The sequence below is a fragment of the Brassica rapa genome, chromosome A06 (genome assembly GCF_000309985.2).
Source record: "Brassica rapa cultivar Chiifu-401-42 chromosome A06, CAAS_Brap_v3.01, whole genome shotgun sequence".
Lineage (NCBI taxonomy): Eukaryota > Viridiplantae > Streptophyta > Magnoliopsida > Brassicales > Brassicaceae > Brassica > Brassica rapa.
The window spans coordinates 20,029,689-20,052,723 of record NC_024800.2 but is presented as its reverse complement, the minus strand read 5'-3'; the positions used below and the strand labels follow the sequence as shown (position 1 = coordinate 20,052,723).

The following is a 23,035-nucleotide window of genomic DNA, read 5'->3' as shown; positions in this document are numbered from 1 at the left end:
ACTGAAATTGACTTCCTAAACAATAAAAAATTATAAGTAACCACCGTTTCGCATAACTAAAGGTACAAGATCAATATATAGCAAAATATAAGTAGATTTTCGAATACCACATGTAAATTTGTCTGCTATAAAAATCGTATATGTTATTATAATTGGTATTTTTGTATATGCATGATCTAAAAGTTTACAAATAATTTCTTAAATTTATTTGTTTATACTGCTAAAATTTATACTACATACTATAAACTAGGTGTTTTGCCCGCACATGCGGACATAATTCTTTTATGAATACTTATTAACAAATATATAATTATTTAAAAGATCAAAAAAATTAAATCAAATATTATTTTAACTATTTTTTAATTTATCAATTTCTTAATTTTCTAACTTGTATTGATTTAAAACATTATTTGGATAACAACAATAATATTTTTTTATTTTAAAATATGTTGTTATCTTTAACCATGTTTTTACTATATTAATTTATAAAAAAAATATCTAATTAAATAAATAAATATATAATTATTAATATAAAGTGATGCTATTAAACCAAAATTTTGAAATTACTAAAACCTACAAAATCTCAAAATAAATCAAAAGCACAAGAATATTTAACCGAAGCCAACTTTACACATTACATTAATTAAATTAATTAAAACTATTGATATTTGTATAATTATATTGTGAAATACCTCCCATAATAACTGAATAAACACTCAATCAGACCAAGTTTGTTGACAAACAAAACATTAATATGTTATGTGAACATTTTCTATATATTGTTATATCCATTTCTAAATGCTATAATGAAGAAAAATATGTTATAGTCAATCTCTATTTCTCTTTTATTATTTAATGGGAGTGGAATTGTTGTTGACAAAAAATAATAATTTTTCAACTTTAATAACAAATAAATGTTATTATTTCAACTGAATAATAAGAATAAGAATAAAAATGAAAATACCATGACAAAAAAAATCACGTTAACAAACAAATACAAATCAAATTTATTGTTATTGATTATATACTATTTTAGTACTTTAATACTAAAATAAATTTAATAATTGAGAAAACTATGCAATGAAATATTAAGTTTACAAACAAATATAAATTATTATTTTTGTTATTTTATAAACTAATTTTAATATTTTAGTATAATGATAAATAAATCTAATTATTATATGTGTATATATACTAATAATTATATTAAAATTAGCAAATAAGAAAGAAAGATGTAGATAAACACAAAATAAATAGATGAAAATATTTTTTTCCAACATGTTTTTAATTATTTTTGAGATAATATTTATAATATTAATGTGGATTATACATGTAATTATCATTATATTTTCAAAACTTTTGATTTTTAATATTATAAAATATTTATTTAAATTATTATGACTATTGATTAGTAATAATGATTATATAATTATTTCTAAAATTATGGAAAAATTGACAAGTAAGCTAATTCACTTCTCAAATAATAGTATAGATAATTAATCGTTTCTTCTACCATTACAAATTTTTTTCCATAATCAACCCATTGAGCAGCCTTTACGATTTATTAGCATACAAATAATAATACTAAATGACAATATGGCGTTCGGTTCTATATGACTATGTGATTAGCATAGAATGACATCTTTCTGTTTAGGATTACCAAGCCTTTGGAACTACTGTAACTAATTAAAGCCTAATAAAATCACATCACCATCACTAAAACTGACACATAGACATAGTACCACACACATAAGCTAGTGGTTGTGGATTAATTTAGTGGCACTATCTACAGCTAATAAAAAGAGAAGAAAGCTAGTATTTGCCTGTTTCATTCTCGTGGGAATAAATATAAATCAAACAAAAATTCCAATAAAAAGTGTGAAAAACCTTGGGAGTAAGAGTGCATTATCGATATTCTTATTTTATTAGATTTTTGGACCGTTGGACAGATAAAGACAGGTTTTTTATTTTCCAAAAAGACAGCTAATATATAGGCATGATGAAACGATATTTAGGCTTTTGAGAATTTGCAAAAAAAAAAAAAAAAATAATTATGAGAATATGTGTAGAGAGGCACCACCGACACTTTGTTGTGTTCTTCACATTACTACAGCTTGACTTCAGATTTTCATGTCCATCACAAAGATCCACTCTTCTCGCCCTGTGTCCTTTCTTTTAATTTCTCTTTATCTTCTTTTCACCCGACTTTTTTACTTCAAAATTCCCGTTAATAAATGTGATTCTATCTATGTTTGGCTAAGCAACTGCAAAAGTCTGCACGTAACTTAAGAAAGACGGTATGCTTATTTATGTTTGGCAAGAATTTAAACAAATTCATCAAATATTCTGGTAGGTAAATTAACCTAATAGAAAATAATTAAACTATAGAATTTTATCAAAAATCTTGATTGTAGGATCAGAAAATAACCCTTTCGTCAGCTATATATATTGGAAAGATTTACACTCTATATTGGTTTAAATTAAAGTTTAAGGATTTCAAGATAACTCATATTGGTTTAAATTAAAGTTTAAGGATTTCAAGATTTGTAAAATTAATTAGGCAACAACGTGAGAGCTTTATTTGGTTTTACCCATAACTAAGTACTAGATTTTGACCCGCGCACCCGCGCGGATGTATTTTTCAAAAATATTTTGCTACTTGTTTTTTATGTTAATATTAGTGCTTGAAAAAAAACAAAATCTGAAGAACGAAACCGATCTTGATCTGAAAGTGTAATACTAAACCCGAACCAAAATTGATAGCAAAATATTTTGAAAAATATGTTAATATTTAATCTGCGCGCCTGCGCGGATGTATATTTTGAAAAATATGTTGATATTTGTTTTTCATGTAATTATTAGGGTTTGGCAAAATGAATCCGAGGAACAGAACCGATACCGATCCGAAAATATAGTACCAAACCCGAACATAAATTGATTAGATATTCAAATTATTCAAAGTTTTGTTATTTAGAGATCCAAATCTGATCTGAACCGAAGTATTCGGATACCCGAATTTATCTAAAAATATATTTATATACTTATATATATTAATTATTTTTAGATTTAACATATATAAAACATCAAGAATGATACTTTTAAATTGGTTTAAATACTTGAAAATATATATAGATAGTCAAAAGTAAATATCTGAAATAGTTAAGGTATACTCAAATCACCACAAATACTTAAAATAATTATTGATTTTGTATCCAAAAATTTTAAATCAAGCCAATTGATATGTTAAGCTTAGGTATTCTGACATATGTTATTTAAATTTATAGGAAATATATTATTTTATTTATAGATTTTGATAAATTTAAAATATATAATGATTTAAAACTTTAAAAATAATTTAAATGGATCCAAACTCGAACCAAACCCGCAAAGGTCTGAATCACACTCAAACCAAAATCTAGAAACATCCTAATAGGATTGAAATCTTTGACCCCGAAAATCCGAAACGCAAATCGATCAGAACCAAACTCGTATGGGTAACCAAAAGCCCATCCCTAGTCATTATTATGTATCGTATATTGTCATCATATAATTAGTCGTATTTTATATGTACCATCATATAAATAATTACATATATTATATTTTTAAAACTTAATATGAAATATAAAAACCATAATTTGAGTTGGTATTTCAAATTGGGTTTTGTATTGTATTTTTCTTATATATATGTTGACAACATTTTTTATAATGGTTACTGAAAAATAGTTTAGTAAAAATTCATTTTTGAATATATGTATATTTTTCAATCAATTTATGATATAAATCAATTTTGAATTATTATTTTGATTTGAAATATGTATATAAAGTTTAAATTTTGTTTTATGGTTAATTTAGAGAAAAAAGTTTTAGGCAATTAAATTGACTCATTTTAAAACTGGCTCAAATAGATAGTTTCTTATAATATGATGGACTTTCAATTTTTCTTAATAACATAAGCCCATTACTTTTTTGCTTAATAATACTATCCTTATTTTCAAAAAAAAGTAATGGTTATTGAAAAATAGTTTAGTAAAATTTTATTTTTGAATATATGTATATTTTTCAATTAATTTATGATATAAATCAATTTTAAATTATTATTTTGATTTGAAATATGTATATAAAGTTTAAATTTTGTTTTATGGTTAGTTTAGAAAAAAAAGTTTAAATGATTTGACTCATTTTAAAACTGACCCAAATAGATAGTTTCTTATAATATGATGGACTTTCAATTTTTCTTAATAACATAAGTCCATTGCTTTTTTGCTTAATACTACTATCTTCATTTCCAAACAAAAGTAATATTTTTTTAAAAGACTACAATCCATATTACCAAACACTCTTATTTTTTAAACTCATATACATGTTTCCAAACAATCTCATTTTGTACTTGAGTTTTAATAAGATAGATTATGTGATGAAAAAAAAGAAAAGAAAGTAGTATGTGATGAAAGTGATTTTCAAAGGACTCGTTTTTGATGAAACATAACGTGAGAATATGATTCTTCTTATTTTACAGAATTTTATCATACTTTCTCCAAATAATTTAGCTGTAGGTTGATGATATGTTATCAAAGAAAGCAAAAGTTAAGTCATATGTTAAAGGTTTTAAAAGCGGAGGGAAAGAAACAAAATATGAGTTGAATGATATCAAAGGTTTCGTACATTTAAAAATATGTATAAAGTTTTGCGGAATTGTTAACACCGCAATCGCAACTTATCAAAAGGTAACTATATAAAAAGCTTAAGTTAAAGAATATGGTACCACAACCATTAATTATTTTGGTCTGAAATCCATTAAAGCATTTAAAAGTTAATATTGATCTCTTATGTTAACCAGTTTAATATTCCAAATCAGTGGTGTGGATGAGATGGAGAAACATTTAAATACCAACAAAATACTGGAATCCAATAACATCATCTGCTTTTGCCAATTATATGTCTTAAGCATTGACACTAACTACTGTAGGCTTTTTCAAAAAGTTTATAATTTTGGATTAGTCTAATCATCTGGGCCTGAGCTAACTAAAACCCCAAATAAGCAATGGCCCTATATTTTGAGTATATTGCTAAAGGTCCAAAAATGATTTAGAATTTGGGCCTTATATAGTTAATACGAAATGACATTTTAAGCACATTACTGATTCCGAGCTTTCAGAAACTATTCTATACCCTCACAAGCTCTATTTTCACTGGTGGTGGTTCGTCTTTAATAAGGTAGACCCACCAAAATTCTGTAATCAATTTTTTTCTGTGAAAATACTAATTATTTACCTTCAGTGACACGCTATCTGGTCGGACCAAAAAATTATAAAAGAATTAAAATAACAATAAAGAGCATATGCGTGTGTTATTATTATCATATAGTAATCAATTAAAAATCGATTGTTATTGCACCTTGTAATGATTATCATCTTATGCACCCATATCCTTTATGGTAATAATGTAGTGCAATTGCAGATACTCATTGCACCGTAAATTTGAAGTGTTCATTGTGTTTAGTTTTATAGTCTCTCTACTGTATGTATATTCAGGATACTCGTAAAAAATCTAAAAGACGAAAAATAAGGAAAATATTAATCTAACTGGCTACTGACTCTGTCTGATAGTATTTTTAATCGATCAGAAAGTAAAAAAAGAAAAAATAAAGAAGGAAAATGGAACACGAGAAGGCGTCGTAAACGCAAAATATTTTTGTGTCCCAGAAGACGCCTTGGTGTCTCTGAGTGTCTCCATCATATAATATTTTTATAAAAATTCAAAAGAAAATAAAATAAAAAAAATAACAAAAACGACGTCGCATAGTTCTAATAGAAAAAAAAAGAAAAGAAAAGCCTCCGCCTTTGATGTTTTTTATATATCTCAAAGAGACAAAGAGGCAAACCGGAAAGAAGAAAAGAGTTTTGGTAATAAATTCAAAAACTTTTGAATGCTCTTGGCAACGAATCTGAGGTTGATTGCCCAAATCTGGAATAGAAATTAGGGTTTTTTTTTTCCGTGGATTAGGGAATGGGGGAGAAGAACAATAGGTGGAACTGGGAGGTGACTGGGTTCGAACCGAACAAGTCTCCTTCTTCCAGTGAGGACAATCGGACTCCGCTTCGAGGTTATTCGATCCCGGAGAACTCGCTTCCACCGCTCTCGTCGGAGCTTGCATCTAAGGTTCAGAGTTTGAAGGAGAAAGTTCAGGTCTGAAGCATTTTCTTAAAGATATCGATTATTTTGTCTTTTAGGTTTGAATGTGGATATGTAATATGTCCAGTGACTATGAGATTATAACGTTAGTGTAAGGTTTAAGGTGAAATGCTATTGCGGCTATGCAATTAGGTGATATGTATATTTAAGTGTTGAGGAAGTGCTTGTTTTGGTTGAACAGCTTGCAAAGGATGATTATGTGGGATTGAGACAGGAAGCTATTGATCTTCAAGAGTATTCTAATGCCAAGCTTGAGAGGGTTACTCGTTACTTAGGTGTTCTCGCTGATAAAAGTCGTAGATTGGGTCAGTTATTAACTTCCCCCTCCTTTTGTTATTTTTTGATGCAAAAGTAAGAATTTTTGGATTAGAAAATGTTGAGAAGAGATAGCAATCTCTTGCCCATTTTGGAACTTCATGTGTTTTGTTCACTTATCTGCATAGCCTTATCACAGATCAACATGCCCTTGAGACTGAGGCTAGGATATCTCCACTTATCAATGAGAAGAAAAGGCTCTTCAACGACTTACTCACCACCAAAGGTGTCTTTTTCTTTGTCCTCCTTAAATCTATAGTTTGATCATTTTACCTACAGCAGTTTGGTTTGTTCTATCTTGACCCTGAATGTGTACTTTATGTGTTATGTTTTCAGGGAACGTAAAGGTATTTTGTCGGGCAAGGCCCTTGTTTGAAGACGAGGGACCCTCTATTATTGAGTTTCCTGATAACTGCACCGTACGTGTAAACACTGGTGATGATACTCTATCCAACCCCAAGAAGGAATTTGAGTTTGACAGAGTTTATGGACCTCATGTTGGTCAAGGTGAGATACCTCATGCTTCACTGTAAATGCAATCTTAACTCATGCTTAAGTACTGTACGTATTCCTTAGAACTCGGAACTTATTCTGTAAAATTTCTTCAGCTTCACTGTTCAGTGATGTCCAACCGTTTATGCAATCCGCTCTGGATGGATCTAATGTCTCTGTATTTGCCTATGGACAAACTAACGCCGGGAAGACGTACACCATGGTTCTCCCTCCTTCCCCTTTACTCGTTGAAATTTTAAAAATAAGTATAGTTCTTGTTTGGTATCTCTGTGTCTGAACTTTTAACTGGGGGTTAAAAATAAATGAACATGTTAAATGATGGGGTTTGAATACAATGGCAAGTTCATGGGCACTCATAGTATAATCGTATATTATATATCGCGCAATTGCTCTCTGTTAATTTGATTGATATGTTGTTGGCTTTTTCTCAGGAAGGATCTAATCAGGAACGTGGTTTATATGCTCGTTGTTTTGAGGAACTTATTGACTTGGCCAACTCTGATTCAACTTCCACATCTCAGTTCAGTTTCTCTGTTTCCGTTTCTGAGCTCTATAACGAACAGGTCCTTCCTTTTATTTTTTGTTTCATGTCTTAATATTTTTGGCTTTCGTTTATTAGTGAAACATGATAATGTAATGGGAACTGAAGACCATTTCTAATTCAGAAACTTTCGTTTTTTTAGATCAGAGATTTACTCCCGGGTTGTCAGAGCAACTTACCAAAGATCAATATGGGTTTACGAGAATCTGTTATAGAGATCTCTCAGGAGAAGGTTGATAATCCATCGGAGTTCTTGAGAATCCTGAAATCTGCACTTCAGAGTAGAGGGAATGATAAGTCAAAGTCTAATGTGACCCATCTGTATGTCTTATTTCATGCTTAACCCTTATATTATCTCTGCTAAGATTCTCAATGTCATAATGTTTTCTTTTTGGACATCTACTCTCTTGGTAGGATTGTCTCAGTACACATCTGTTACAACAACACAATTACGGGAGAAAGTGTAAATAGCAAGCTCTCTTTAGTTGACTTGGCTGGAAGTGAAGGATTAACTGTGGAAGATGACAATGGAGATCACGTCACTGATCTTCTCCATGTAACAAATTCAATTTCTGCGTAAGTTCAAGTGTCCTTTCCCGTTCCCTCTTTTTGCTCCCTCCCTTGCCTAAACTTCTGCATTTCCAATACTCTTTGAGAATTTTCTTCATGTAGGCTGGGAGATGTTTTATCCTCTCTGACGTCAAAGAAAGATACAGTTCCTTACGAGAACTCATTTCTTACAAGAATACTTGCAGACTCAGTAGGTAAATCCTTCTGCTTTCCATTACATGTGCATCTATATTTTCTGTGTTGATGATTTCCCCCCAGTGCTTCAACTTCTCTTTACAATTTCATGTAATGTGCAGGGGGGAGCTCCAAAACATTGATGATCGTCAACATTTGTCCAAGTGCTCGGAACTTGTCTGAGATAATGTCATGCCTCAACTATGCCGCTAGAGCTCGGAATACGGTACCAAGCCTTGGGAATCGAGACACAATCAAGAAATGGAGAGATTTGGTAAGTGGAACTGGAGAATGACATCCTCCTCTCTTTCCTTCTTCTCTCGTCTCTTGACATTGATACTTTGTAGCTTAACCTGCTGTTCTTGTATATGCTCACGTAGTTCGAAAATATGTAGAGTAAATATCCTGTTTTCCTGCAGGCAAATGATGCCAGGAAGGAGGTATTGGAGAAAGAGAGGGAAACTCAGCGTCTTAAACAAGAGGTTACGGGTTTGAAACAAGCACTTAAAGAAGCAAATGACCAATGTGTACTGCTCTACAATGAAGTACAGAGGGCGTGGAGAGTTTCATTCACTCTGCAATCAGATTTAAAGGTTCTTCAGTGCTGACTGTGATATTGTCTGGTTATCTAATTTTTCGTTATAATTTTTCGTTCTGCTAATGATTTACCTTTTTTCGTTCGTGCAGTCAGAGACTACTATGGTTGCAGACAAGCATAACATAGAAAAGGAGCAGAATTCTCAATTAAGAAATCAAATAACTCAACTTTCACAGTTAGAACAGGAGCAAAAGCTTCAGGTGCAACAACAAGATTCCACCATTCAAAATCTCCAGGTTGGTCCTACATTAGTATCTACTTTCTGAACCTTGGCACATTAAGTAACCTTCTGAAAAGATAGCCATAATGTTATCTTCTTTATAAATTGATGCAGTCTAAAGTTAAAGCCTTAGAATCACAACTGAGTGAAGCCCTTAAGTCTGACACAACAAGATCGGCAGATCCCTTAGAATCTCATCCCAGAACAGCTGGGAGCACAGTTGATTCCTCTGCTGTTACCAAGAAACTTGAGGAAGAGCTGAAAAAACGTGATGCACTGATTGAGGTTATACATTGACTTCCTGTTGGGCACATTTATAGACTCTTCCATTTTTCGAATTCACTGAAATTATATTTAGACTTGGAACATTTTGTCTAAAGAGAGTATAATTGCTTTCCGCAGAGGTTGCATGAAGAAAATGAAAAATTGTTTGACAGATTAACAGAAAAGTCAAATGCTGGTTCGACACAGGTGATTCTTTTCTCTAGCCTACGCTGAGCATACTTATGTATCAGCTATCCATTTCTCATCCATTGTTGTAATATAGGTCTCTAGCCCATCATCGAAAGCTTCACCAATAGTTCAGCCTGCAGATTTTGACAGGTAATTAATTATTTGATCACTTTTGAACAGTTTTTTTAAATCTACAGTTCTGCCATCCTTGGCACCTGAACTGTAATATTTTTTTCTTCAGGAAAAATAGTGTGGGTGCTTTACCATCTTCAGTAGATAAGAATGATGGCGCAATTACAGTAGTAAAACCCAGCTCTGAAATAGTAAAAACCACTCCAGCTGGAGAATACTTGACAGCTGCTCTGAATGATTTTGATCCGGAACAGTATGAAGGTCTTGCTGCCATTGCTGATGGCGCAAACAAGCTTCTGATGCTGGTACTCCCACTGGGTTAATAGTTTTCTTTGTTGAATACCCTTTTATATATTTCAGGAATGCATGTATGGCTGGTACTGCCACTGAAGTAAAGTCTGTTTCTCATTAAACATGTATGGCTGTTTGGGATATGTCTTCAAATGTTTATTGGTGTTATTGTTGACTTACAGGTTTTGGCAGCAGTCATAAAGGCTGGTGCTTCCAGAGAGCATGAGATCCTTGCTGAGATCAGAGATGCTGTCTTTTCATTCATCCGGAAGATGGAGCCAAGAAGAGTAATGGATACAATGCTTGTTTCTCGAGTCAGGATATTGTACATAAGGTCCTTACTTGCGCGATCACCTGAGCTTCAGTCGATCAAGGTGAGCATAAATAAATATTACTAGAGTTATTTCTCTTTTGGCTTTTGCGTCTCCTGTGCTTTGACTAAGTCCACTTTCTTGTAGGTTTCTCCTGTTGAACGCTTTTTGGAGAAGCCTTACACTAGTCGAACTAGAAGCTCCAGCGGGAGTAGCAGCCCTGGTAGATCCCCAGTTCGATACTATGAAGAGCAGGTACATGGCTTTAAAGTAAATTTAAAGCCAGACAAGAAAAGCAAGTTGGTATCCGTAGTTTCAAGAATCCGTGGACATGACCAGGTAATAAATGAGCACCCGAGATACAAACATGTTACAGACAACTTTCTCTTGCTTATAAATTTGATATTAGGATACTGGGAGGCAACAAGTGACTGGAGGAAAGCTGAGGGAGATACAAGATGACGCCAAAAGTTTTGCGATTGGAAACAAACCCTTGGCTGCTTTGTTTGTCCACACTCCGGCTGGTGAACTGCAAAGGCAGATCAGGTCATGGCTTGCAGAAAGCTTTGAGTTTCTTTCTGTTACAGCAGACGATGCTTCTGGAGGAACCACAGGCCAGTTAGAGCTTCTTTCCACAGCGATTATGGATGGATGGATGGCTGGGGTAGGAGCTGCGGTGCCACCTCACACAGATGCTTTGGGACAGCTTTTATCCGATTATGCAAAACGTGTCTACACCTCTCAGATGCAGCATCTAAAGGTATGCACGCTATGTAGAATGTGAAAATGATTATGTTGACGTCTAGGTCTTGTTCGGTTAAGAACTTGTTTGCCATGTGAGATGTTTCTTATAAGGGGATGTTTTATTAGGATATTGCTGGTACTTTGGCTTCGGAAGAAGCAGAAGATGCTAGTCAAGTAGCAAAGCTTCGATCAGCTCTTGAATCTGTTGACCACAAAAGAAGAAAGGTAACCCCCTTTCCCAAAATAGAATAAAACTCTTTATGCTGTTATTATTGTTATCCTCATTCTCATGATCTGTTAAACAGATTTTGCAACAAATGAGAAGTGATGCAGCTTTGTTTACATTGGAGGAAGGCAGTTCTCCAGTTCAAAATCCTTCTACAGCAGCCGAAGAGGCGAGATTAGCTTCTCTCATTTCTCTAGATGCCATACTGAAGCAAGTGAAGGTAGTTCATAACTCTATCATCACGAGTGTTTACTTGATCTTCGATGGTTTGATAAAAAAAACTGTTTGATTCATGTAGGAAATAACAAGACAAGCCTCTGTCCACGTTTTGAGTAAAAGCAAGAAGAAAGCATTACTCGAGTCTCTCGAAGAACTCACTGAACGAATGCCTTCTCTTCTTGACGTTGATCATCCATGTGCACAGAGAGAAATCGCTACGGCTCGCCAGTTGGTCGAGACAATCCCAGAACAAGAGGACAATCTTCAAGAAGAAAAGAGACCCTCATTAGATTCGATGTCCTCAACGGAAACCGATGTGTCTCAATGGAACGTTCTGCAGTTCAACACGGGAGGCTCTTCAGCTCCGTTCATCATAAAATGCGGAGCTAACTCCAGCTCGGAGCTCGTGATCAAAGCGGATGCACGGATTCAAGAACCTAAAGGAGGAGAAATCGTGAGAGTTGTGCCAAGACCTTCGGTTTTAGAAAACATGAGCTTAGAGGAAATGAAACAAGTGTTTGGTCCGTTGCCTGAAGCTCTTAGTTCACTGGCTTTGGCGAGAACAGCTGATGGCACAAGGGCTAGGTACTCCAGACTCTACAGAACTCTAGCCATGAAGGTTCCCTCTCTTAGGGACCTCGTTGGAGAGCTTGAGAAAGGCGGTGTCTTAAAAGATACCACCAAATCGACATGAAACAACAACAAAATGTTCTCTATTTTATGTAAGTATGCTTTGTTTTTTTTGTACTGTGAGGGTTAATATACTTTTTGATTTCTCTGTATTTGTGTACTCTGTAGTGTTTTGCGGCCACTAATGGTGTTATTGTGTTTAAGAACAGTTTTAGCTAAAAGAAGCTCTCACTAGAATCTTGCTAAGGCCAGTGAACTTTACAACTTACGGCAATTGACCAAAAATTTATTTACTTTCCAGTAAGATAGTGTTAGTTTAAATTAATAAATTATATATCACAATTTTAATTGGCTTAAAAGATGAACAAATAAAAAAATTACATTTCTATTTTTGGTTACTGTTTCAAGTAAAACAAATGGACATCAAACTCTTTGAGAAGATGGATCCTGGTTCCAAACCTGTTCAACTCCACCAAACAAGTAATCTGATAAATTCTCAAAACCTGATGAGTCTTTTGTGCTGCATGAGCTTGTTGTCTCTGATGAGCTGAACATTGATGATAAACTTCCACTGGACAAATCTACTCTTGGCAACAAACTGCTGCTACTGTCTTTCTCTTGCTTCTTCTTGCTGTTGTTGTCGTGTCTCGACGGGATTGCAGACAAGTTTCTTCTTTCCTTTGATTTCCGACCACCACCGTTCTTGCTCACCGGTCTTGGAGAATCTCTGTCAAAGACAAAGCTTTCTCAGATATTACAAACACATCAAACATTGGGGTTTGATAATGTTCACACAACTTACCTTGCATAGAGAAGCATGTATGCTCCCTCTAGTAACACAGTCTGTAATGGAACCGGGAAAACCTGCAATAAGGAATGAAACATCAAGAATCAAGAAAAAAAAATATATAATGGTATAATAACAATGTTAGTGAAACCTACATTGCTGTCATCAATCTTGAACCAGTCTCCATGAAGGTTTTTGATGTAGCAAACATAATGACCTGAATATGAAGTGGCATCTAAATGGACCACCACTGCATAGAGACTATACATTGGATGATGATCCCCATGATTTGGGTTACTCATGTATGGACTAATATCGAGAAGCTCAGGAAAATGAATGGGTTTACTCAGCTTCCCAAAGTTATCAGACTGCATGAATACAAACAAATCATTATCTCCTGAATAAACCCTACAAATAAATAATAGACACTCAGAAGAGGATCAAGACTCTCTCACCTCAAAACGTTTCAACACCACAGTAAGAATATTGGGTCCTTCAAGTATCATTAACTTCTTTTTGGCTTTCTGGTAAGATTTACATCTGTGGTAAGACAAAAATGATAAGCTTGGAGTTATTAGTTTATTTTGGTTTCGAAAAAGACATGTTCAAGTTATACCTGTCACACAAGTACCGGTTCTCTCCATCTAGGACTTCATAGGCTGTAAACTGAGCAAGTGCTTCTTCTAGGCTTCCTATGTCTCCACCAATCTCAACAGTTAGATCCATCATCAGCTCCGTTCTCTCAGATTTGTGCAGGCATTTCATGCATTTAATCTGTGTATTTATATTATATAATTCACCAATGAAATCTCAATAACTAAGATTACTTTGTACTAAAAGCCAAGGATTCAGATGGTAATCATATAAACCTTGGAGTGAAGGTAACCACCAAACGTAAGGCCTACTAAAGTAGTTTCTTCTGCCAACGGACCAGCTGCATCAGCCTCTTTGAGAAAAACAGATTGCATTGTATCAACAGCACACCTGACATTCTTATGAAACAACAATGTTATTCACCTTACTGAATAAAGGAAAAACGGCAAAAGCTACTAAAAGCATAACCACCTTAAAAATTCATGAGCGTCTTCTTGCTTTCCAGGGCCAAGATGCTTCCCAATCTTTTGTAATCTTGATAAGATTTTGATAGGTGACAGAGGAGATTCTCCTCCCCTTGACTTCAAAATTAAGAACTCAAACTCACAAACAAAACACCAACTCTTCTTTCGACCTGTAAAAATTCAACTACCAAGATAAGATTTCCACATACAGTAAAGAGTGGTAAAAAATGGTTTTGGTTGTGCAAACTTACACGCTTTAGAATGTATTCCCCTAATTAGATAAGAAATAAGTGGCCGAGTGAAGGCCAAGCACTGGAGAACAACATTTGCATAACAACTACAAAAGTGTAATCATATAAATGATAAGTACCAAGTAAACTTAAGAGTAAACATTCAGTAACAAAAAGTTAAAAGATGGATGAATACCTGTTCCCCAAGTTGACAAGGCCAAATGGCTGTAACTCTATTCTATCACGGTAAAGTTTGACAAACATCTCATAAGAGAAGCTCATCTGCACACACACACAAAAATTAATAACATCAATATGGAAAAAATGGCAGCATATTTTCTGAGAAACCTAACCTCATTGACAGAAGTGGAAGGTTGAGTTAGTTTAGACGACTTTGGGGGTCTAAAATGCTGAACAACTTTTTGCATCGATGTTTTCAAGACACTACTACTTGAAGAAGCTTGTGATACTCTAGGTTTACTAATAGCTTTTGAAGGTAAAGGAATAGTTGAAAACGACAGCGCAGCAGAAGGAGCACTACTAGATGGTTCAGATGTCGTTTTCCCATGTCCAAGTGCAATCTTTTCTCCTTCATGTTCCACTGAAAAAGGATGATTCGAAGCTGACACTTGAACCGTATCAACTGACCTACGTGAATTTTGCGGCTTTGCATCAGTAAATAGAACACTCTTCCCTTTGGAATGCTTTCTAGATGATTCGACCTTCTCTGTGCGATTATGTGACTTCTTCCTGCTTATTGGCTTCGTCTCATAGAAATTATCTTTTTCGTTTAGAGAAGTAGTGAAGTCCACAGCTTCAGACTTGGGTTGTACCTTTTGAACACTAGACCTACTTGTAGAGATGTCACAGGCAAGATCAACTGACACGCCATCATTATTCACCCTCTCGTTGGTCTCTATACCAGTTAGCCCATCATCTGCTGCTGATGATTCAAACTCAGTCCCACGAGATGGCAACTCAATATTTGTTTCTTCCCCATCTGCATAGTGCTCCAAGTCATTTAAAACCACACACACAACAAATAGAAACAGAATTTTGCTAAAGCTTGAGTCTTTTTTTTTTAAATTACCATCAGACTTAACAGACTTATCCTCTTCTCTGTCGAAATCATGAAGAGGAGGCGGTCGACACTCTTCCTTGTGACCTCGTCGCCAATGAAGAATCTGACACTTGCTAGAACTACAAGATGCTCAAACGTGTAAAAGAATGAACTTTCACTGTGTAAAAAAAACTATACTTTGAGAGGAGAACGAACCAGTAGCGAACAGATTTGCATTGAGCGCAGCGAGTAGTTGTTGGGTAGTGACAAACAGCGCAACTATAAACATCTGGAGGAACAGAAGAGGAGCCGTAGTAGTCCACAGTGGCACGAGCCTCCTCCTCCTTTTTCTCTGCTGCCAGATAAGATTCCTCGGTGGCTAAAGAGATAAGCCGAAGAACCTCCTCCCGCTTCACGGCGGCGGATCTCCATTGGCGGCGGATTAGGAGAAAAGCCAGCATCAGGCATCCAATTAGGAGAAAAGGAGACATCTTTCTTTTCTTTCTTTCAAAGAATCAATCTCTGATAGAGAGAAGAAGCCCTCAGAGGGTGGTGGTGATCAGCATTGCTTAAAATGAGATTTTGACGAATGCAGAGGAGGCGGGTGTAGACGGCGACGGTGGTGATGGGAGTAAGAGGGCAAATGGAATCTAAGACGGCGGTGGCGACGGAGTGTAAAGGATTTGGGCATCTGGAGAGATTAAAAAGCTAGAGAGAGAGAGAAGAAAAGATGAAATGAGAAATGGTCTGTTTGTATGTAGAGAGAGAGAGAGAGAAAGTGAAGAAGGGAGGGAATCAACGTGCACTTGTTTTTTGTCGTTTTACGGTTTCTACTTTCTTTTCTTTTTTGTTTTGGTCCCTTTCCGACCAAACCAATGTCTGATTTATTCTGTTTTGACTTATCTATATTATTTTAATTAACAATGAGATAAACAACGAGTCGCTTTGGCCGAGTGGTTAAGGCGTGTGCCTGCTAAGTACATGGGGTTTCCCCGCGAGAGTTCGAATCTCTCAGGCGACGTCTATTTTTTAATAATTGACTTTGACCGTAGTTGACAACAAGTCAACAACATGCGTGACTGCACTACCAAACACTTTCTACTCGTCTCAGCTCTGATTAAACTTTGCTCGTTTCTACTACTGTAATTGCAACCGCTATTTTTTTTTTGTTAACTACATTTGCTTTGGTTCAATGTTTTTGTTCAAAATCTCAACATACTAATGAACCATAGACAAGACTTTGCGGTGAAACAAAAACCATCAGAACCAGATTCTTCACCGGTTCACATCACTAGTAGCTGTAGCCTCCTTCTCTGTAGTCTTTAGAATCTTTACATAGCATAGACCTGAGCTCCATCATTGATCTCGGCGGCTCCAAGTGCTCAGGCTTGATAGCGTTCCCTAACAGGCTTTGCATTTGTGTCGCAAAGATTTCATCCAAAACCTGAACTCATCGGAGCATAAGATAAGACAAGAGAGACAAACAAAAGGAACATTTTGTTTACGAGAGTTTAAACCAAAACTTACAGAAACTGCGATTCTCGGGCCTTTGTGCCAAGTCACGTTATCTTTCCTATCTTCCAAAAGACGAAGCACATCCTGAAAGAGAAAGAGACCCGTTAAGTTAAATGATGAAGAAAATGCTGCTAACGTAGTCTGATTTAATGATGTCTCGAACCTGTCCCAACCGGTCCCAGATTCCTCTGCAGACCGATACAAACACATCCGGCAAACAAACACTGTGTAGATGATCGATGGTTTTGTCTAGAACATCTTTCAATGCCGTCATTCGGTTTCTAACATCTGGTTCTGCTGTGGTTTCCCTTAAGTCGTGGATGATGCTCTTTAGCTTCATGTGATTTTGTATTCTCGTCTGTTAACACAAATTAAAACATCAACAAGGTTTTCAACAAAAGGTGGCGAGAACAAAATCAAGTTTTAGAGAACAACATACATTCTCAGCGAGTTTCTCCACGAGTGCCTGCATATAACTTCTGAACTTGGCTCTTAACAACACTGTAACTTCACTCAACCGCTCTCCCAAGATTCTGTTTTCTCCGTCGGGGATGTATGAGTTCCAAGATTTAAACCGGTTCTCTATACTCGGCCGTAAAATGTCAAGCACTCTTTTCATCGAGTTCAAAAGAACTCCAAGCTGAAATTTCACCAAAGATTGTGTTATTGTCTTCTACTCTTACACATCCAAGATAATAAACAATGAGTCACATACCTCTTTTGGCACAGCGTAAGGGTTAGGTGCGCCTTTAGTGAACTTCTTGACGATTTTCAGCCCAAAGATCTTACTTTCCTTCAACGGAGATATAATCTCAGCAAACTGTTTCTCCATCCCTTCCACTATTGCCTTCTCTGCATCTGCTACAACCTTTATTGTAAGGAGCAACAGCAACACATTAGAAGAAGGAGAAGATAATAAATCTCAAAAGCTTATACTGATTCATGCGATGTGAGGCCATTGTTACTGAAGTCTAAAGAATGAAGATGAAGTTTTTGTTGTTTCATTTACTTTCTCCAAGGATATTGCATATTCTGGCCAACGCCTAATGATAATATCATATTCGTCAAGTGTCCCATTGAGTCTCTGATACATCTCATCCACAAAAGGAGAAGTCAATCCCGAGATCTCACCACATGGTTTTACCTGGGAAAAAAGAAGAAGAATGTAATTCAAATTGCGTTAGAATAAGGGCCTTAGCACGTTCTGCAGTAGACAATTAATTAGTACCGTCTCTAGCTTGCAGAGTTCGTATAGAACGCGTCTTTTCTCTTCAATCCAGTTTGTGATATACGAATAAAATAGCTCTTTGGCGTTCACACCACCTTTAATAGGACTGCAACATGGCAACAGAATATGTAAGTGCCTATCGGTAACATGAAAGTGTGAAAAGGAGATATAAGATAGAATTGTAGTAGATAGTAGTGAATTTACTTTATGTTCCAGCTAGTAATATCTCTCTGAAAGTCAGCAGTTGTGATAACAAGGTCAACAACAGGAGGTGATGGTCCAGGAGGAGGACATACGAGAAGAAACTCCCGGAGCCTATTGCAAAGATCCACACTATATATTGACGCGGAAAGATTTGGAAGGTCTATATAGCTGCTTGAGAGTTGACAGAAAGAATCATAAATGTATATCTAAGTTAACATATATGTTGCACATTTTTGACTTGGAAAGTCTGAAAACAAACCTTGGGAGCACATTGCAGTTATGGATAGCAATGTCAGTGGATATTTCGTTCTTAAAGCTCAATATTAGAGACTTCATCTTTTGATAAGAAGCTGTAAGTGCCATCGGATCAACTGGTGCAGCACCTTCACTACGGTTGTTAAGTAAATCGTTTGTTTCCAATAAATGTCTTATTGACCTCTTCTTTGAAGCAGCCTGAATGGTTTTCAATATATCAACATACGAATGAGAAAATAAGTTAATAAACGGATAAAAAGTTTGATTGATACCTGAAAGTATCTGCAAAGTTTCAGCTGTGCCTCAGGTGTTAATACATCGTTGAGAAGAGCATAAAGCTTGACAGATGATTCTATTGCCGGTGCTGGAGTCCCCGTAGCAGACTCAAATACATCTTTCATCCCGGAGAAAGACAGCTCGTCAAGTGATTTATAATTCTCAAATGCTGAAGCAAGGATCTGCTGAATTTGTTCGTCAATTTCCCCCAGTAATCGGTTCTGTCAACAAGGCACCAAAGGTTGAAGTAAGCAAGCTACTTGAAAAAAAAAAAAAGATAAGCAACTAGAAGATCCAAGATAACCCACCTCTTGATGACTCAACACAGACTTGTGGTTGCTTTTCATTATTATAGGGAGTAGAAAATCATATATCAGATCAAGACAGTCCTTGGTAGGCGAAGCAACATCCATGACATAAGAAAGATATCTGCAAATTTTCACAAGACTGCTTAATTGCTGCAAAGATAATTTTAAGACAACTCAAAAACCATTATTTGTCATTCGATTCTTACCTTAATCTTGCGTACGCATCTGAAATCCCATAATATGATGCGAATCGAGTTATCATCCAGAGCCATGGGCCCTTGAACACTAAATTTCTTCGCTGAAATTGTTCTGCTTTCATAGCCACCTCTAGGATAATATCATAAGCTGACGTTTCTGCCACCAATCCACACTTGGTTTTCTCATCTAGACTGCTTGAATAACTTAAATGAAGTTGTATTCTCCCAATATGTTCATGCTCTGGTTCGTGATATATTGGCCACCATCGCACCTTTTCATTCTGGTTCAGCCAAAAAAAAAAACTTAAGATCCTCAGCTTCATTATCTAATAGACTCTAAAAACATAAAGCTGAGAAAGATAGAGAGAGAGAATCTTACCGGATCATCAACAATAGCTGCTAGCTGAACTACAACACGACCAAGAAGTTGCCCCTTCGAATCTCGAACTTCACTAATCAAATCATCTCCAAGACTGTCTGGCAAGCTACAAGAGAAATGTATATTAAGATCCACCTATGAGGAAGGTCTTTAATGATCACGAAAACAAACAAGGGCACGTACAAAATAAACGCCTCGCTGGATCCAGGCTGCGTCTTAATTTGATCCTCTTCAGCGGAGCTCTTCAACCTCAATGAACATGAATATGTTTCTGGAAACAAAAAAAAAAGAAAAAATCAGATCCCAATGATCCAACATAAGACAGTGAGTAATGTCCAAAACACAATGCAAATAAATACCTTGTACTGTTTCATAAGTTTGTGATCCAGTGTGAGATGCAACCACTTCGTTTTTAACAGCTTTTGAGACCTGTTTAAGGTAGCGGGCAGCTGCTTGCACGTAAGCCAGACTTTGACGTGAAAAGGAACCATTAAGAGGAACACGAGGAGTGACATGGACTTTCTTCGCTGCTTTCCATCCAGAAGATAAAGTCAAATTCAGCTCCGCGATATTGCGACGGACAACTACGAGCTTTTCCTTGGGGACCGTCAGTGATGCAATGTTACAGCCAGGCGGTGGATCTAATCCCATTTTAATTTTACGAACTGTACAAAATCAATACTGTGATATAAGCACAAACGCTGCAGATGATACAAAAGGTCAAATGCAATGTGAGGAGAGTATATACCTTGGACTCTAATTTTTCCAATAGTTTTCTTATTTTTTGGAGCAGATGGCTCGGTAACCAACTCGCAAGGTCCCTTTCCAAGTAACTCTTCTTCAGATTGAAGGAAGAATTTCTCCAAACTAAATGCCTTTCGCATTGTCTTGCATTCGTTGTTCAGGAAGTAAGAAGCCTCGTTGACTCTATCCACTGACTGTGAGTGAAGACATAGCCGCATACATGCTTCATATGCAATCATCGCAGACCACGGACCTTGCTCACTGCATTCAAAACAGAGGAGAAATTAATTATTGAGAAACAAATTATAAGAGAGCTATGCAAGTCAAGTTAGTCAACCTTGCGTGGAAGGTTGGGAAACGAGGAAGCAATGAAGTCGTTGAAGTGATGGTCCCGTTCTGAGTCCTTCCCGTAGTTCCAGCCTCAACATTTCTCCTTGTTTCACATTCGTTATGCGAAGACATATTATTGTTCCTCTCAGCTTCCTGTAAACATTATAATAAACTCAGGAAACCTCCCTCCTGTTTAAAAAGGCTTCAAAAGGGGTAAAAGGAATGTACATTACGCCCAAGTCCACCATTATGAGCTGCCGCCACGTGAGGGAAGCGAGCATGAGTTTTATAATCTTGAGGCGAGTGGTGTCTCTCGAAGGTCTCTTCATCTGAATCAGAAGCAATGTCCATGTCTGAACTCGAGCCACCGTTTTTATGATTACCTCTCGCAGCAGCAGCAGCAGGTTTAGTGGCCGAAGGAACGGGAGGAGCAGTCCTGAGTCCAAAACCATGAGAAGCTTTCACACCGTTGGAAACAGACTTAGCATCCAATTTACGGTTACCAATCGTCCACCGTGAACCAACATGATCCTGTTAACATGTTCAAACGAACAAAAAAATAAGAGTAAATAAATAAACAAGCACTAGAGATTGGAGAGAGAAGCATACCTCTCCTAAGCTTCTTAAGCCTGCTTCCCTGAACATTGCTCCTTATCTTTGACCTAGATTCCACAGAGATTAAAACGATCAAATTCGGATTCACATTCCTAAGCACATAGCAGCAACTGAAACGAATCGAAGGATATAAAAGCAAAATTCAAGTGAAACGAGCAAAGGCAATGTAGATAAAGAAAGAAAGATGAGAACCACTTTTTGTAATCTCTGCTGCACGAAATTCACATGAAAGAGAGGCGAAATCGTGAACGGAAACTCGCGAATCGATCTACTCATCTAACACGAAATCAGCCCAATGCATTTAGCTTACCAGTTACCACTAATCCGAAGAAGAATCTCTGGAGATTTTCACAGTGAGAGAGAGAGAGCAGCAAGTGTGAAACCAATACTCCCCAGTAAATTGAAAAAAAGTTAAAAGTATTCAAACTGAAGGAAAATATCGGGCAGTGACAGTCATTGAGTCGGCGTCGAATTCACTGAGACTATAGATGGAGAAAGACGAAAACGATGGATTAGAAGGAGAAGAAAAGGGAAGATCAGAGAGGTTCGTATATTCCTTCTTTTTTATTTTATTTTTTTTATCAGTGTGTTGTGTTGTGTTGTGTTTTAGTAAAACTTGCGCCATCAAGGAAAATAAAATATACACATGCATTATTACGGTGAAAAGGATTTGATGAGAGCGGCGTTGGATGGAGACGTTAATTAACGGTGATGGAGAGACTTTATGACGAATGCGTCAACCCCACGTGGCATGTGGAGACACGCCCTTTTTTCTCATATAACGGCAACGTTACGCTCGCCTCTGTCCAGGCCTGTATTACCTGTTACTTTTTTTTTTTTTTTTTTGTGAATCGTATTACCTGTTACTTTTTTTTTTTTGTCAAGTATTACCTGTTACTAATCTACTTATTTTCAACTCTCTTTTTTTTTTTCTTTTTTGCTAAATTACTTATTTTCAACTCCCCCTTTTAAACTTTAGTATTATTTGCAGTTTACGAGTCTTTCTTATTTTTCAACATTTTACGAGTATTTAGCATTAGCAGTTTTTAATATCTAAATTATTACGTATCAATAGGTGTTCCCAGCTTTTATTATTTAAACAATTTTCTATACAACTTGCTATTATTAAAAGGATGAGTAATCAATTTCTTTAGATTTCGTTCTAATGATGTGGTCGCATTTTATCGACCAACTTCTTCTTTTTTTCCTGCCAAACCGGTGTCTTGCGGGATCTCTCAATTATCCCATTTTGACTATGCATCAATTTCATCAATTCCTCATACAACGAATTTGATCCGGTGCTTAATGTTTATTATATTGGAAAATGTAAACTAATTAATTTCATTTATTAGCACTTAATACACAGTTCGCATTTTAATCTGATGTTTTTTTTTACTGCCTACACATTTTTTTAATCTAAGAACGAATAATAGTATTCGTTAAGCAAAAAGAATAGTAGTATCATATATTATATCATGCGAAAGAAGAGTTTAGACAACTTGTTCTTGTCTTCATATGTCTTTTTCTCCGACCGCGTTAGTTGTGTCCAGGTCACGCCGAAAACGCATATGCTTAGCCAGCAAGTTATAGCTTAATGGGCTTCAGGAAACCCATTTACTCAAAAAGCCCATATTCTAACTTTGACTTTAAACAGTGTCAACTGGGCTGGAAGCTAAGCCATCTTCCCATACGCCTCACATAATCCACGTGATCTCACGCT

At 35.8% G+C, this 23,035-nt stretch overlaps 3 protein-coding genes and 1 non-coding gene across 6 annotated transcripts; 2 read left to right on the top strand and 2 right to left on the bottom strand.

The window, feature by feature from the left end:
* The first annotated feature begins 4,994 nt into the window (after positions 1–4,994).
* On the top strand, positions 4,995–12,366 carry LOC103873978 (kinesin-like protein KIN-14B). Of its 3 annotated transcripts, none has more exons than XM_033272290.1 (23): positions 4,995–6,117; positions 6,148–6,186; positions 6,374–6,497; positions 6,647–6,733; positions 6,844–7,014; positions 7,116–7,222; positions 7,452–7,583; positions 7,704–7,882; positions 7,976–8,137; positions 8,234–8,325; positions 8,428–8,579; positions 8,725–8,898; positions 8,993–9,139; positions 9,238–9,408; positions 9,526–9,594; positions 9,671–9,726; positions 9,818–10,013; positions 10,182–10,373; positions 10,458–10,649; positions 10,720–11,070; positions 11,181–11,279; positions 11,360–11,500; positions 11,579–12,366. In XM_033272290.1, exons 1-23 carry the CDS (start codon positions 6,007–6,009, stop codon positions 12,191–12,193), a joined length of 3,759 nt encoding a protein of 1,252 aa, XP_033128181.1. In that variant the 5' UTR covers positions 4,995–6,006; the 3' UTR covers positions 12,194–12,366. The 3 variants fall into 3 exon arrangements, with proteins under 3 accessions (XP_033128181.1, XP_033128180.1, XP_009150634.1); XM_033272289.1 differs by having other exon boundaries at positions 5,074–5,903; positions 6,004–6,186; XM_009152386.3 differs by having other exon boundaries at positions 5,078–6,186.
* A 37-nt stretch (positions 12,367–12,403) lies between these two features.
* On the bottom strand, positions 12,404–16,132 carry LOC103873979 (ubiquitin carboxyl-terminal hydrolase 17). Its single transcript, XM_009152387.3, has 12 exons — positions 15,481–16,132; positions 15,295–15,404; positions 14,558–15,204; positions 14,401–14,486; positions 14,226–14,311; positions 13,982–14,144; positions 13,786–13,900; positions 13,533–13,690; positions 13,372–13,456; positions 13,072–13,284; positions 12,932–12,993; positions 12,404–12,856 (listed from the first exon to the last, which is right to left on the bottom strand). The coding sequence occupies exons 1-12, from the start codon at positions 15,753–15,755 to the stop codon at positions 12,553–12,555; spliced, it is 2,304 nt and encodes a 767-aa protein (XP_009150635.1). The 5' UTR covers positions 15,756–16,132; the 3' UTR covers positions 12,404–12,552.
* Positions 16,133–16,203: 71 nt separating this feature from the next.
* Positions 16,204–16,285, top strand: TRNAS-GCU. Its single transcript has one exon. It is a non-coding gene; the product is annotated as a tRNA-Ser (tRNA).
* Positions 16,286–16,378: 93 nt separating this feature from the next.
* Positions 16,379–22,938, bottom strand: LOC103873977. Its single transcript, XM_009152385.3, has 20 exons — positions 21,626–22,938; positions 21,310–21,362; positions 20,929–21,231; positions 20,708–20,853; positions 20,375–20,631; positions 19,986–20,291; positions 19,810–19,897; positions 19,627–19,732; positions 19,257–19,528; positions 19,051–19,171; positions 18,739–18,963; positions 18,471–18,664; positions 18,212–18,379; positions 18,008–18,113; positions 17,789–17,923; positions 17,495–17,647; positions 17,219–17,419; positions 16,943–17,137; positions 16,792–16,863; positions 16,379–16,708 (listed from the first exon to the last, which is right to left on the bottom strand). Exons 2-20 carry the CDS (start codon positions 21,343–21,345, stop codon positions 16,556–16,558), a joined length of 3,237 nt encoding a protein of 1,078 aa, XP_009150633.2. The 5' UTR covers positions 21,346–21,362; positions 21,626–22,938; the 3' UTR covers positions 16,379–16,555.
* Positions 22,939–23,035: the final 97 nt, after the last annotated feature.

Coding starts and splice junctions, on each gene's coding strand:
- LOC103873978 (XM_033272289.1), top strand. CDS start 5,844: ATGTTTTTTATATATCTCAAAGAGACAAAGAGGCAAACCGGAAAGAAG. Junction 6,498..6,646: donor TGATAAAAGTCGTAGATTGG/GTCAGTTATTAA, acceptor GCCTTATCACAG/ATCAACATGCCCTTGAGACT. Junction 7,584..7,703: donor CTGAGCTCTATAACGAACAG/GTCCTTCCTTTT, acceptor TCGTTTTTTTAG/ATCAGAGATTTACTCCCGGG.
- LOC103873977 (XM_009152385.3), bottom strand. CDS start 21,345: ATGTTCAGGGAAGCAGGCTTAAGAAGCTTAGGAGAG. Junction 20,632..20,707: donor TTCCCAACCTTCCACGCAAG/GTTGACTAACTT, acceptor TTTTGAATGCAG/TGAGCAAGGTCCGTGGTCTG. Junction 17,648..17,788: donor ATGCAATATCCTTGGAGAAA/GTAAATGAAACA, acceptor CTTACAATAAAG/GTTGTAGCAGATGCAGAGAA.
- LOC103873979 (XM_009152387.3), bottom strand. CDS start 15,755: ATGTCTCCTTTTCTCCTAATTGGATGCCTGATGCTGGCTTTTCTCCTA. Junction 14,487..14,557: donor CTTCCACTTCTGTCAATGAG/GTTAGGTTTCTC, acceptor GTGTGTGTGCAG/ATGAGCTTCTCTTATGAGAT. Junction 12,857..12,931: donor TACATGCTTCTCTATGCAAG/GTAAGTTGTGTG, acceptor TGTCTTTGACAG/AGATTCTCCAAGACCGGTGA.